The sequence below is a fragment of the Dermochelys coriacea genome, chromosome 12 (assembly GCF_009764565.3).
Source record: "Dermochelys coriacea isolate rDerCor1 chromosome 12, rDerCor1.pri.v4, whole genome shotgun sequence".
Classification (NCBI taxonomy): Eukaryota; Metazoa; Chordata; order Testudines; family Dermochelyidae; genus Dermochelys; species Dermochelys coriacea.
Window position 1 is genome coordinate 40365504 of NC_050079.1, and position 16383 is coordinate 40381886.

A 16383-nucleotide genomic window follows, 5' to 3' on the forward strand; every position below is an offset into this window, starting at 1 on the left:
TATCCTCTTACTGCTTAATTCTTAAGGTACAACTTGAGTGTTGCGTTGCAACTGCTCAATATAGAAATGATTGTGCAAGGCAAGTGAGTTCCTTTTATTTTCTTAGCACAAATCAGAAATCCGCAGCACTTCTTACTTCTCTGAAACCAGGTTGGAAGCTGGTTTCTAGTCCCCTAGTCAGGGCCCCAAGCTGCCAGTGTAGAGTGGTATCACTTCGCAGTAAGAGGTCTACCTGCTGCAGGAGGGTCAAGAAACACCAGTTGTAACTGACATTTCTAAGATGACACCTTCGTGGCTCAGTCACTGCTGGGCAGCAGCAGTTTGTACATTTCATACTTTCAGAGACTGAGCAGAGAAATGCAGACAATTTTCCTTTATCCATAAAGAGGCTACAAATTACCTTTTCCTACACCATGAGTTATGGGCCAGAGATCTGGTTAAACCCTTGACACTGGAAGTTGAGATTTCCTGCATATTATATTATATTCTTTAGCTCTTATAGTTGCAAAAATGACCCTGAGGGCATGAATGAAGTGCAAAATGATGCAAAAGGCATTAGAGTTCACTGTGGAGAACTTCAGAATGCTAGAAACAAGGGGCCAACTGAACTTCATATAAAAAAAAACAGGATTCTTTCGTTGTTTGAAATCTTAAAATAGATTTCAGTGGGAGAAAACCCATAGTGCTTTCTGTTGCTGGGAAAGTACTATTCCTGCCAGTGAAACCTAGTAGAGAATGCCAGCTGACAGTGTTGCTGGACTTGCATCATCACTTCAAAGCTCTGTGGTTGCCCTTATGTTAGTTTAAATAACCATTTTAAATTGATATTTTAAAAACCTAATTTCATACTCACATGTTCAAAGACAACATGGCAAATTAATCTGCAAATTACTCTTGTGAAAAGATTCAAAACATTCCCCTATTCAAAATTTATGGTCTAAACTAGTCATTGATGCCTCTCTTACAAATTAATACAGTACACTGATGACACTATCAAATGAAAGATAATTGAATAAGAGGATGGTGAAAAAGCTCCCCTGTAGTCAGAACATGTCACAGACTAAGAAATCTGTCATAGTTTAAGAAACTGAAGCCTTCAAAATATGTTCACTTTGGCAGTTTAAATACAATGTGTAAAAAGAAATACTTTAACATATCAAACTTGTGGAACTCAGTGCTGTGGGATATTGGTAAGATTTACTGCATGTCTAGTAAAAAAAATTATCTTCAGTTGCTCTAGCTAGAGTTAAAAATATAAATGTTACAAATCCTCACACTTTTGGGCACAGTCCGATCATTAGCTGGGACCTAGAAGAACTGTCCCCATATGGTATTCTACTGCAAAATTAAGTGAATTATAAGGGTATTACCAGCCATTTCTTAGGTTCTCTTTTTGGGTGGCAAAGCCACAGTTCTCTCTAGAATAAGCTAATTTCTCTCTATTGCAAATACCTCTAACCACTGAAACTGAAGGTGAAATAAGTCTGCTTAAATTAGACAAGCAAATAGATACTCCGGCCTGGATGTACAATAAGGATCTGTCACATACATGTAGTAAAGACAAGCGGTTAAATTACAGAGGGCAGATTAAATTCAGAGCACAGATAACATCAAAAGTCTGGGAGCAGCCATTTTGAACACCCATATGCACATGCATGACGTGGCTCAGTAACAGTTATTTTTTCACTCAGGGCTCAAATTGGGTCAGCTTGCCGCAGCTCAATAAGCCTCTTTCTTCTTCTTTTTTTTTTTGAGCTTACCCTCTTGTGCTCCAAAAATCTAAGTTTTCATGCAGGAAAAAATTCTTTAGCTCTTATAGTTGCAAAAATGACCCCGAGGGCATGAATGAAGTGCAAAATGATGCAAAGGAATATGTACTTCTGGTAGATGAAAGCGAGTTCTTGGATTTGGGTACAAACACACCCTGAACTATTGACACCACCACTCATGCTCTACTTAGAACTGCACTGAAGTTGCACTTTCACTGTATAGTTCACAAAACTGACCCACTTTCCAATCTCTTATGCAAAGATTTGCATTACCAGACGATGGAAATCCCCAAAGCCATTTGTGCTCCAAACTGGATCGATAGCATTTCAGATTGCAACACTAAAGACAAATAAGCAGTGATGAACAAAAACATTTACAAACTGGACTGGCCACGCCAAGTCTTTTCTGAAATGCACCAATGCAGTGAGGGAAAGGTGACTCCTGTATCAAAAAATAAAATCATCAAGAGCAAATGCCTTGACAAAAGAAGTTTAGCCACATGTTTGGAATGACAATACTTAATCCAATTCATATCAGGACAGTTATTATTTATATTGTGGTAGTGCCTAGAAGCCCCAACTAAGATTGGGGGACCTTGCGCAAGGCCCTGTACTCATACATAGTAAGAGACAGTCCCTGTCTACAATCTAAATAGACAAGCAAGACAAATGGTGGGAGAAAGGGGGAACCTTTTACAAACGGGGAACTAAGGGACAGAGGGAGTAGGTGATGCATCCGATGAAGTGAGCTGTAGCTCACGAAAGCTTATGCTCTAATAAATTTGTTAGTCTCTAAGGTGCCACGGGTACTCCTTTTCTTCTTTCAAAGACCATCTCTGCTGTGGCCTAAATTGGTTCTGAAGGTCACTGTGACTGTGGAGCGAACTGTGGTGCCTTCTCACCATGGCCTGTGGAGCAGAGGGATTGTGATGGAATTCCCCATCACTGGCAATTTTTAAATTGAGATTGGATATTATTCTAAAAAAGAGGCTCTACTTCATGCTCAGCTATTGGACTCGAAGCAGGAATTAATCACGGAGAGTCCTATAGCCTGTGTTATGCAGGAAGTCAAACCAGACGATCGCAATGATCTCTTCTAGCCTTAAAATCTATAAATCTATGGAAAACATGGCCGTTTATCTAATGCAGCCTCAGACCTTAATCTACACAAATTGATAGTGCCCAGCAAGCTGGGGTGTAAATCTAACTCTCACTAGGCAGCTGCACCCTAACTGCTTGTGTGGATCCTGCTGTTGTGCACTGCAAGTTCCCTAATGCACTTTGATCTACCCCACTTTGAAGCAGGAAGTCTGGAATGGGGCTCTGTAAAGACTACATGAGGAAATATGACATCCAGGCTGTGTCTAAGGCCTGCTCTACACCTAAAACTTAGGTCAACCTAGCTATGGCACTCAGGGATGTGACAACTTCACACCTCGAGAGATGTAGTTAAGCCAACCAATGCCCTAAATGACCTAGCTACTGCCTCTCAAGGGGGTGAATTTACAAACAGAAATACCATTGTAGCACTTGCAGTGTAGACAAAGCCTGTGACAGGTTTCAGAGTAGCAGCCATGTTAGTCTGTATTCGCAAAAAGAAGGAATGCATCCGATGAAGTGAGCTGTAGCTCACGAAAGCTTATGCTCTAATAAATTTGTTAGTCTCTAAGGTGCCACAAGTACTCCTTTTCTTTTTGACAAAGCCTATGTATGTCTTGCAGATTCTTTCTCAATAACATCTCTAAGATACAGCCTTTCCTATCCACACAGGTAAAATGCTCATCCAGGCTCATCATCTTGCACCTTGATTACTATATCATCTTTCTCTCTAACCTTGACAAGCGCCATCTTCTACTGCTCATATCCATATATAATGCTGCTGCAAAGATCATCTTCCTATCTGACTGCTTTGACCATGTAATTCCTCTCTTGCATCCCTCCACTGGCTCCCTCTTCTCTATGGTATCAAACAGAAGCTGCCTGTTTTCACTTTCATGGCCTATCCCCACCTTACCTCCTCTCATCCAGTATCAAAAGGTTGACTCCTGCCTCCAATCAAGCCCATGATAGCAGCCTCCATCGCCCACTTGTTACATTTTCAAACAATCACCTTCACGCTCTCTCCTATGTTGCCCTACACGCTTGGAAGGAGCGCCCCATAAACTTCTGCAAAACTAACTAAATCCTCCATAAATCTCTCCTTAAAACTTTTCTTTGCCAGGAAGCCTACAAAAAGCTTGGCAATGATTGGCTGGCGTGTGCTAAGAGCACAGGCTGTCATGCTGACCATGTCTCCTTATTTCCTTACATTCTTCCATTGGCTGGCTACATCCATCTGTTGTTTCTTGTCTAAAACAAGATTGCAAACTCTTTGGGGCAGGGACGGTCTTTCTGCTCTGTCTTTGTGCAACACCTAATGTACCAAGGATTTGGTCCATGACTAGAGCCTCAGGCGCTGCAGTAATACACATAACAAATAATAATAAATCATATACAAGGTAAACATGCTTTTAAAAGCCTCTATGGCTAAATTCAACCTGAAACAGCTTCTACAGCTGCTGAGCCATCCCCGACTCTTCAGAAGTTTCTAAGAACCTCTTCAGCATGCGTGGAATGGTATGTGAGGCATTCATCGCCAGACGCCCCCTCCGTCCTCCCTTACCACACTGCTCTCCCTGGCTAACCTCAGGAGAGATGTTTCCACCAGTTAGGAGGAACACCAGAGTGGGCAAAGTTTTCAAATACATCCTGGCCACTAGGGTTTTATGCAGAGACGACTCATGCCTGCTGACGGGGGGGGAAGGGGGACATGTCATCACCCCACATGTTGACTCTGGGAGGAATCTTCCAGCCCCACCTCCTGGGCTAGGGCAGCCAATCCCACTGGCTACTGAAGGGCTGGGGCGACAGGAGTGGGGAGCATGTGCCTTTGGACCGGGCCCAGGGACACCCTCATGTTCTCACAGACACCTCAGCAAGTGAAGGGGCATGGGCAATGCCCCTACCTCTGGCTGAACAGAGGCCAGGGAACCAGCTCCTGGCGCCTTTCCCAGTGACCCCCACACCCAGCCCGGGGCTACCACGCTCTCCCCACTAGAGTTACTGGAAAGTGGGAGGGGACCCTCTGTCCTTCTCCTGCTGTGCTTCCCCCCCCGGCCTGTTTCTGGCTTGCTTGGACCCTGTCCCCAGCAGCCAGGCCCGGGGGGGAGCGAAGGGGGAAGGCCACCGCTGCCTCCCCTGACAGGTTCTCTTGCTTACAGCTGCTGTGCTGCACAGAGAGTGCGACCCAGAGAGGTCATCTTCACCCAGTGTGAGAAGTGTCTCCATCCCATCTAGACCTGGCTGCCAGGGAGAGGGGCTGAGCGGGGGGTGCGCGCGAGGAGGAAAACGCATACACACCCACCCAGCAGGCCGAGCAGATCAATCCCTGCAAGGGCAGCTTGGCACTCGCAGAAATCTGTGGGGGGCACTTGACCCCCACATGCCCCCCTAGGCGTCGCCTCTGGTTTGATGACCTTCACCTTCCACTTAGAGAACTGGTCTTTAAGCTAACTCACTCCCCGGGTTACAGCAGAATAACTAAGAAATCAGAAGCTACTAAACCGTTTGTGCTGAAGGATACCAAGGGGTGAGAGCTGGGGGGCTAGCTCCCCCCTTCTCAATTAGCACTACAACTAAAAGGAAACAGGTTTATGCAGCTGCAACATAGCAACAGCCTGCTGCAAAGAAGGCAGCTGGAGTCTAGCTCTAACATCCAGCAGCACAGAACCTGTAGACATTTACTGTAACATTCAGCCCAGGGTAGTCAAGCCAGTAATAAATGTCTGAACACTATGCACTCTACATTTTGTTTAGAGTTGGTGTCTCAAAATTTAACAATTTAAATGTTAGTTTAATGGTAAAACAACTGTTCATTTTAAGGTCACACTGAGGAGAAAAGATTTTAAATGTTAATAAAGTTACTGTTTTGCCATTTTATATTTCAGTCATGATTATATTGAAATTATATTTCAATTAATTATAAAGTGTATTTAGTGCCCAGCCAGTCCCTTCATGTTACTTAGTTTATCCAGAAGGCAGTGACCAGTGAAGGCACCTTAAGACACCTCAGCTACCTTCCTGGACTGAGAGCAGCAGGAGAAGTTACAGGCTAAGGCATTTGAAATTGTTGATAAATACAAGATCAATTAAAAGTTGTCACCTCTCTGAAGCGTACCCACAACAATCTCTGGAAGCAGAAAGTCTAACTCCCAACTGCTTGTACCCTAAGTCACTCTTCCACTCTAATAGAGTTAACTAGAAAGTGATGATTTGCTGTATAATATCCTTCAGCCAATTAACGTGGATCTCAGATCAGTCCCTAGTGGACAATAGTCTTCAAATTTCTTCACAGGTTGAGAAGATCAGAATTAAGGAAGCAGAGAAATTGCAAGCGCTATCCCCACTAAATAATGTTATCCCATGAGGTCTGCATTGAGGATTTTGGTGGGCAGCGTAGAAATAATGTCCTAGTTACTCAGACACAGGAAACTAAGCTACAGTTCCCAGCATTCCTATTCGTAAGATCAGTCAAATGATTCCATGGCAGGTAACTGAACTGCAGCCTTTTCTTTAAACTTCCGGGTGCAATAAAATGGAGGCTGAATCATATTATAACTGCCCTTTGATGCACCTACTCCATACACGGCCCTGACAAAACCTCAGCATCGTATTCCAGTGTAATCGGCACTACTGGCTTCCAGCCTCATTTGCCAGAAAGAAGTCAGGGTGAATTCTGATATCTTCACTGGACACCACAGAGCAGCACTTTGCAGCCATTTCTCCACATTCAAGACTATTTTTGCAGTCTTCCCTAGAAGCACCTTGTTGTGTCCTAGAAGGTGCCCTGCCTGGGAATGGCGTACATTTTTCAGCATGACTCATGCAAACAGATTCAACTATGAACATGCAGAGCAACAGAGAGGAAACTGGACAGATACTACCAATCCATCTGATATTTGCCTCCCACCTAAAATGCTGTAGTTGGTCATCTGCTCTGCCTTTCTCCTCTTGCCACTTCAGGTGACAATCCCCAAATCCTTTCTTGCTGAATGGGCAATATATCTATTCAACATTCACTAAATTCCAGGGCATGTTGTCAATTGTAAAGAAGCCAACAGAGTAAGGCTGTGCTAGGAACCAAGGTAATGATCATCCCTGGAGAATCCATGATGCAAGCAGTCATCTGGAGGTAGAACAGAAGCTGGCAGAGGGCAGTATCTCCTTGCTACTGGAATGCTGCAAAACTTCTGCAATTGAGCAGTGTCTTTGCTAGATCCCATTCTGCAGCACCCCCTGTAATCCTGCAGCCCATGTTCTAATATTGAGTGGGAAGAGGAGAACTGGCATTCAGACACTACAGTGATAATCACTGTCTAGATAAATTAAATAGCATTAGCACTGCTCCAAATGCTGCAGTTACTATGGAAGGGAGAGCATACTGCAAGTCACTCTTATAAATGCAACAGAAACAATACCATGGGAGCCCCAATGAGGGAGAGGAATCATGGAAGGGAGAAGACGTGAGGAAAGAAGATCAGCAACATGGAAATGTGGAGGGAAAGTTAGTGAGAAAAGGAAGGACAGAGGAAATGGAGAAACACAGGATGGGAGAAACAAGAGGCAACATAGTTTGCTAATGAAGCTCTGGTTCACATATCAGGCAGGAGAAGTTCAAACAGCTTCAGAGGTAGGAAATGCTGGGACAAACTGGGTGAGAGGACAGAAGGAAAGAGTGGGAAATGTGTGTCTATAGCGGAATAACAGTTTTCAATATGCATAGGTTTTTAATTTTAGTTAAAAGCAGCTTTTTATACACAATTTCTCAACAACAGAAGCTGCCTACAGACTTTATTGTAATCCAGTGAGACACTGCTAAGAATCATCAAAAAGCTGGAGGGCAGGGGATGGAGCTCAGGTATGGGGCAAAATGAGCAGAATTTATGTTGGGGGTGCAGTAGAAAAGAAAAAGCATCCTTAAACTCCCATTTCATTTCAGTAACCTCATCTGCAATTCTTAGCACAGATCAAACCTCAGAAGCCTTAATTAAAATCCAAACAGCAATATTTTCAGCAGAGCTACTGAAATACCCACACCTGGTCAACCATTAATTAGAGCATATCAGACTTCCATGTGTGCTCAGTACAGCTGAGATTCTTACATGGATACCACATTTGTGGGCACAAGGACAGTATGCACAAAGAGATAAGTTCCTCCCTTACAGACACTCAGACTACTTCTGATTTCACAGTAGTTAAGTGTCCCAGCTTTAAAAGTCACAATCATTTTACTGAACACCCTTCCAAAGTGTCACCTACAGCACTGTCTCAAGTCACTACCATTCAGCTCCAGTACCTCGCAATGGATATTACAGACTCTGGGAGAAATGGGTCAAAGTGAAACACATTGTAAGCTGAGTCCTTATCAGTTGGCACGTCACCACTGTACCACAGAATCATAGAATATCAGGTTTGGAAGGGACCTCAGGATCTAGTCCAACCCCCTGCTCAAAGCAGGACCAATCCCCAACTAAATCATATTGTCTGATTCAGATTCAACATCACCTGCTGATACAGGGTGTTGGGCAATCTCTTAGCACTGCAAATACTGGAGTGGCTTATAAATGGCTGGACGCTGCCCAGTCCTGGCTTCTCACGGTGAAAATGTCCTCACCAAAGTCAGGTGAATATGAAAAAACCAGCATGCTACCTTTTTCCCCGTTTGTTTCTCCACCATGTCGTTGCTGAGAGAGAAATCGTCTGACTGTGGTGTTTTAGAACACCCACCCTTGGGCATCGTTCTGCCTTCCTTACTTGATCTTCATTTATGCTGCCATCGCCTCATCATCAACCGTCTGTTTAGAGAGAAAAATCAGAAGAATTAGAGATTTTATAAAGATCATTAAAAAAGAGAAAATACAGGATAATTGCTGCGCTGGGCTGCCAGAACAGGTACTAGCATCCACGCATCCCACTCAAGGTGGGGCCAATCTGCCATGGGCCCCAGATGCAATTTTTAAGGGAGCAAATAGCCACCTGCATTCTGAGAATTGGGCGGCTTCTGAGAGACTGTTTAATGTAATTTATCTCGGAGGCACCAGGGATAGTCATCGTGATGGGCTAGACTCAAATGGAAAGTGATACCCTTACATTTTAGTCTACAGAACTGATCTTAATTCCCACATGGGGCTTCTCTCAGTTATGGTAATCTTCACCACAGTAAATTAATGCCCCAGAGCTTGTAAAGGTGAGCCCTATATACAGTATTTTTGGCACTAAAGTAACTATTTGTGCCTATGGATTTATCATCATCCTATGATTTTCTGGTATTCAAGGGATTAATACATAAAGCAATTAACAGTGTGAAATTACAAGTCTACTTATAAAATGTGCCTTTTGTATTGGCCTGCTTCCATCTCTAGAGAAAAACAGAGAATGCAAACACACAGGACATGTTCCCTGCAGTTTTTCAGAGAAGCCGCCCCAAGCCAAGCCCTTTCAGTCTCAGCACTGCCATTGTGCCTTGGCCAAGGTACGGCACAATTCAGGAGAATAACAAAGAGCTCTGTTGCTGGTGCCATGGGTTGCCTGGTTACAGAGCTGAAAAGACAACGGACATCTGAAATACACAGAAGTATGTGTTGTAACCGAGATCAGAAACGTGGTCTGGAGCCAGGACAGGCAAGACCTTTTTATGGAACAAAAATATCTCCTCTCCTGAGGCTAGAAGCTAAAAAGCATCAACACAACAGTATACTTCAGACTAGCGACCCAAATCGAGTTCTAAAGCAAAAGTCTTATTGTACTTAGGTTGAAACGACACAAACGGGGGTCATTTGAAAAATCTCCCCCCGGCTAATTGCCACCTGACAGCATAACACATTGCACTATTAACTTTTTTTTTATTTTTTAAATGTTCAATTTCAGGAAATTATCCAGGAACAGAGTCATTCCAGAACGCCATCCCCAGTCTGGGGATTTTGTTGGTGGGGACAAGAGAGAGAACAGAACTGAGGCGGGGGAAAGTAAAACCTCATACCAATTTTTTGGGTGCCTAAAAAGCCACAGCTTTTAAGGCCCACAACTTGAAATGGTTTGAATCAGAGAGGTGTTTAGTTCCAAGGAGTGGGACTGAAACCCACCAGCTGACTTCATGCAGATGCCTAAATACTCATCAGAGTCATGGATTCTGTTCTGTCTACTGTGTGTCTGGACCATGAGCCACCAATTCAGCATCTCTGACCAGCATTACATTCTGCTGCAAAGATCATCTTCCGAGCTCACCGCTTTGACCCTGTCACTTCTCCCTTGGCACCCGTCCACAGGCTCCCTCTTCTCTATCATATCAAACATAAGCTACCTGTCTTCTCTCTCAAGGCCCTTCACCACCTGTTCCCACCCGACCTACCAGATCTCATTCAGTATCGAAAGTTCGACTCCTGCCTCTAACAGGCTCATGGTGCTAGCAGCCTCCATCGCCTCCTGGTAAAATTTTCAAAAAAATCACATTCATGCTCTCTCTTATGCTGCCTGCAGCTCATGGTCAGGCAAACCTCCCTGTAAACATCTGCAAAACTAACTCCTCCTCCTCCAAATCACTCCTTAAAACTCTCCTCTGCCAGAAAGCCTAAACAAAAAAAAACTTGACAATATTTAGGCTGGTGGTATGCTAAGACCACCACCTGTCATGCTGACCAAGATTGTCTCATTGTTTCCTTGTACTCCCCCGTTTGTCCGTCTGTGTCCATCTCGTCTTATACTTAGATTGGAAGCTCTTTGGGGCAGGGGCTGTCTTTTTGTGCTGTGTCTGTACAGTGCGTAGCCAGGGGGGTTCTTGCGTGAGTACTCCTGTAATAAATGTCATTATTATTATTTCTACTTTAGAAAAATTCTATGGAACGCTCTTCATTTGTAAACATGTCTGTAAACTATAAACCTCCCTACTCCACTAACCACAGGCTTTTCAGAGTTGTTTTTTCAAACTGAGAAAAACGTTTCATGCCCCTTTCATAGTCCTACAGCAGAAGTTAACCACCCAAATGCTATCTATCCATAGATAATGCTGAGACACATCAGTTAACAGAGATGGTATAACAAAACATGGCTTTCTTCAGAGCAGCCATGTTAGTTTCTGCTCTTCTCTTAACACATCTGGCTATGGATAAATTATCCATATTTAGGAAATGGAAAAGGGCACCAGAGGTCTCCTTAGCTGTGGCTCCCAGCCCCAAGTGAGGGTAGCTGTGTAGGGAAGCCCTGCGATGCTGGGTACCAGAGATGCACAGTAAGGACATTTCACCGCTTCTTTCTAAAATGGAGGGAAATGGAATGACACCCCTCACTGCTGTGCTCTCTCTGCGGGGAAACCAGGGAGCAGCTCTTACAAAGGAGGCTGAAAAGGCCCTAGAAAGGGTGAGTGGGGAGGAATCCAGCAGATTGGCAATATCAAAGCACAGGCAAACTGACATTTCTATTAACATTAACGTGAAATACACCAAAAAACTTCATCATGCTTTTCGGAGTAGCATGAATATCCAACACGTGGACATTTCTATAGTCCCACTACATAGCACTGCAAGGGCATGAAGCCCACAGTGAACATGGGACCTCGTATCAAAATGCTGACAAAAAATGACTAGAAGCAGCATCTTAAAAAGATGAGCTAGCTTTCATTGGGCATTATAGGTTGGAAAGGGTAACTGTTAGGATTCATATAAACCCAGGGTCAAGACTGAGCCAGTCCTTGGTAGTATGACATACCGGCATTACTGATTTGGTCCACACAGATTAGGTAGAATATAAACTTTAATGTTTAAAAAAAAAAGATTTTGAGCCTTCATGAAGTGGAGAAAACTAGGCACACATGACCAGCTGCAGTGATTTCAGGCACTTCTTAGATACCCAGGACACTGAACTGCAGGATTGTTCCCTACAGACTATTCTCGGGTGTTATGTCTGGTATCATTGCCACCATTTCCACCTGAAGCAAAGCTCAGTGTAAGTAGAAAAGGAGTACTTGTGGCACCTTAGAGACTAACAAATTTATTAGAGCATAAGCTTTCGTGAGCTACAGCTCACTTCATCGGATGCATAAGTGTGTCTCTCTCACCAACAGAAGCTGGTCCAGTAAAAGCCATTACCTCCCCCACCTTGTCTCACCACTTCCACTGGTAGGTTATTTACAATCTCTCAAATCTCAGCAGCGGAGAGTTTTCCCTGATTTGCCCAGCCTACATATTCCTTTCTTAATTTCATCCTATTAGTCCTAGTTATAACCCAGGGCTTGAGCTGAGTCCCACTAACAAGGACAAGGAAACATCTATGAGTGTTTGTGGGGGGGGACAGAACACTGGGGGTGATTAGTGGGACATGAGTAGAGCTCCACCACTCCAGCGCTTGCATGGGGTCACAAGGAGTCCTTTGAGCATGTGTACTTCAACAACAGTATGAACATCTAAGCAATGGAGATTCAAAGGACTTGGTGTCAATGATGGAAATTCAGTTTTAGTCTACATGGCATATTAAACCACACGGCACAGAGAACAGCTTCACTTGCTGTAGTTATATTAATGCATGAACTGGCATGCATGGGATCAGGGCAGCAACACTGTGCCCTGTAACACAGACTATGCCAAATTACAAGCCAGGTCCAATTTAGGATTCCATTTCAAATGCCTCACTAAAATTGGTTTTTATGGTCATGTGTACGTCAATTTATTCTTGAAAAAATCTGTCCACACTGGCTGTCATTGTGTCTGTTTGTAATCAGGGCATATACCTATTCACGTGGAGCTTGGAAAACCTGTTTAACTGAGAAAAGGCCAGACGGGTGCCAGATTAATTCCGCACCCCTTCTGTTCATCTAGCTGACTCATTACACTTGGAAAGCTGGCTGCCTGTTCGTGTAAACAGAGCACTGGCCTATTTAACAGCTTGGAGGGAGTATTACATTTGCACAACAATTACCAAAAATGCTTGCAATCCTCATTTCATTTTTAAGCACAGTTAACAGAAGTCAGAAGGGAGGTACAAATGCCCAATTTGTAAGAGCTACCCCCAAGATAAAAGGAGTGAAGGCCATTGCTGACATATGCATGCAAGCAGGACCAGCGGAGGGATGTTAGTATTGCATACAATTTGGCTCCATTCCCTCCTAATCTGAAAACTGGACAAACCACCCATTCTACCACACTGCTTTAAACTTTACTTCCCTACCAGGAGACAATCATCAACATTTCTATTTTGTAAACAATTAACTAAGCTCCTTGAACCAGATGATTACACTTTTGTCACACAATAAGGAAGTGGGAGACCAAGCGAGCACAACGTAATAAAATCCCTAACACATTTCCAGAACAACAAAAGGAACTGTTTACATGTGGCAGGCAGCCAAGCTACTGGACTCCACCAAGCCAGGCGCAAACAAGTGTGTACCAGCCTTTTCAACCTGATTCCCACAGACATTTGCAAATCATTTTTATATAGTGGTTTCAATATATCCCCCAGGGAAAGAGGGTAAGGGGGAGGGATAAAACTTCCTAAGACATAGCAAGCCTGTAAATTACAGCTGACTGCTGGGTCATGAAACCTTATTACAGACCACAGATATCGGTGAAGCTGGCTATGAGACTAAGAAACATCTGAGTGTCCCTCAGGCCCCTGTTTATAAGCAGTTATTTTTGTCCTCTCTGCTTTTTCTCCACAGAGATGAACACAGTGCTTTTTAAACTTTTAATACCACCCACTAAAATAAAAAAATATGTAGCAGCAAACAGCATTTCTGTATCCATTCGCTTCTCTCATGGCCCTCCACCGCTGCTACTGAGCCCTGCTGTTTGGCATCATCTGCTCCAAGTAGAGCCTTCCTCCACCACACAACCTGATTTATAGGAGGTCAGAACGGTTAAAATGTTGCCAACTGTTTGGCAAGCAGCTCTCCCTGCCCCCGCCTAGCACACTGTCATGCTATTCTGCAGCCAGCAGATCCGGAGGAAACCCTGCAGAAATTGAAACATTTGGTGGCCTTATAAGGAACAGATCTGGGTATTCGCCTATGGAGTCCTCCACTAACAAATCCAAATGCCACTACAAAATGAGGCTAGTTTCCATGGGGAGACACCATCCTCTCTCCTCTGTTGGAGGCACAAGCCAGCCCACAGAATTTTTATTTTCCCCAAGACATGTCAAAGCTGCACAATCAATCCCAACATTTCTACGGGTGACCTCAAAATGGGACGGAGCCAAAAAGGAAAAATTAACTGTACTTCCAAAAATGCTCTATTATGAACCAAGTGTTCCCCATCCCTCCTCGTTTTAAAACAACATTTACATTTGAGGAGGCCCAGTTCTTGTTATGGGGTTGGGGGGGAGGGCATGCAAGAGTATGGGACACTCAGAATTACAAGGGCCTCTCTTAAGACAAAATTGGGCTCCCTGTCATCCTTGCTGCGACAGCGATGACAGACTTATTTAGGATTGGCAGAAAGGTATCCAGCTGGGCTCTCCAAAAGCACTATTCTAATTTCTCACAGCCACCCAGTATGATAAAAATGTGCTTTTTTATAAGGGAAATCTATTTTGTATCTAGCGTTCATCTGCCAATAATGCATATTTATCCACAGTATTTTTTACATCTCTTCCTTTTACAGAGACAGCGGTGCTGGCTCTTACACTGGTCACTTGTGACTACATATGACTATGAGAGGTCTTAGGATATTTTCATGTGCATACTGTACATAGAAAGGATGGGCTGCCAACATTTTATATACATGTGTTTTGATGATTAAATATTGTTTTTAAAGACAAACATTAATAACTGTGCAAATGTCTTGTTAAACATAAACTCTGAAACAGAGCTTGAATCATTTCTTCCCAAGCACAAAGTGTGGTGAAGCTGCAGTTAAGGCTGACCAGAAACAACATTAACCTTTTACAGAAATAACAATTAAAAAAAATATTACATTTCTGAAAGCCTGGAAAACTGCACCTGAGGTTCTACTTACAGACCCCAAACCTTGGAGAGATAATGTGCATTACATGTAGTGTGAGTTTTATACAGGTGTTTCCAATAACAATTGTGATTCTTCCTCCCCACACTTCATCTTTACTTTATCTTGTATATCCCATAATGTAAAGAACTGGGAGTAGGAGGTTTGTATCTGTGGATGAACTAGATCTATCAAAAGGTACATGTATAATTGATGATACAGTTATTCTTGGGGAACAGAGAATAATTATTGTCCTTTCTGTGCTCTGGTTAGATTCAGGAAGTGGAAAGTTCGTCTTTTTCTTGTGTAGTTGTGTAAGGGCATAGGAAGGCAGGAGTGCTTTGAGCTAAGCAATGTAAACACAGGTGCAGTTTAGTTTGGTTTGAATAATATTATAGCATGTAATCACAAAGATTAAGAATAAGATATTCTTGCATAATGGATACTGATTAAATGAATCTATGCATTTTTAGAAAATAAAGGTGTCTCTAAGTTTCCAGTTGTTCTGAAAGTGACAGTTAGGGGATTGCATTAAGGCTGATTGGGTGACCTTAACTGTAGGTTACCAAGCTTTCAACTCCAGCTTAAAGTATTTTTTCCTGGTTCCTTGAGTTTTTTTTTTTTTTTTTAAATATGTACAACAAATTTGAGAACTGGTCTGAAATCGACAAGGTGACATTCAATATAGTGCAAGGTACTACACTTAGGAAGGAAAAAGCAAAAGCACAACTACAAAATGGGGAATAACTGGCTAGGCAGGAGTACTGCTGAAAAGGATCTGGGGTTATAGTGGATCACAAACTGAATATGAGTCAACGTGATGCAACTGCAAAAAACAGCTAATATCATTCCAGGATGCATTAACATGAGTGTCCTATGTAAGACACAGGAGGGAATTGTCCCACTCTACTCAGCACTGGTGAGGCCTCAGCTGGGGTACTGTGTCCAATTCTGGGAGCCACATTTTAGGAAAGATGTGGACAAACTGGAGAGAGCCCAGAGAGCAACAAAACAAAAAATGATAAAGGTTTTGAAAACCTCACCTATGAGAAAATGTAGAAAACTGGGCATGTTTGATCTTGAGAAAAGCAGACTGAGAAGGACTCTGATAAAAGTCTCCAAATAAGTTATGGCTGTTATAAAGAGGACAGTGATCAATTGTTCTCCATGGCCACTGAAGGTACGACAAGAAATAATGATCTTAATTTGCAGTAAGGGAGAATTAGATTAGATATTAGGAAAAACTTTCGAACTCTAAGGATAGTTAAGTTCTGGAACAGGCTTCCAAGAAAGGCTGTGGAATCCCCATCATTGGAGGTTTTTAAGAACAGGTTGGATGGACACCTGCCAGTTATGGTCTAGGTTTACTTGGTCCTGTCATAGTGCAGTGGGCTGGGCTTGATGACCTCTCAAGGTCCCTTCCAGCCTGACATTTCTATGATTCTATATGAGAATTGCTCTATGGCAGAAATCCTGGCAAGGACTCCCCCATTCCTTCTCAGACTGCCTCACTCTGGCCTCATGCGTCTTCCTTCCTCCTATTCTCCAGATCAATCCCCGTCCCTCCAAGGTGACTTTTCCTCTCCCAT

General features: G+C 43.2%; 1 protein-coding gene across 5 annotated transcripts in view; it reads right to left on the reverse strand.

Annotated features, from left to right (window-relative positions):
* Positions 1-16383, reverse strand: part of ANKRD11 (ankyrin repeat domain 11) — a 223607-nt gene that overhangs the window by 49218 nt on the left and 158006 nt on the right. For all 5 annotated transcript variants that reach the window (XR_005288446.2, XM_038368453.2, XM_043494827.1 and 2 more), the window contains exon 3: positions 8518-8662. Coding sequence is in view for 3 of the 5 variants with exons in the window: in XM_038368453.2 (XP_038224381.1) it covers positions 8518-8604 (87 nt within the window). In the remaining 2 variants the exon portion in view is untranslated. The remainder of the gene's footprint in view (positions 1-8517; positions 8663-16383) is intronic.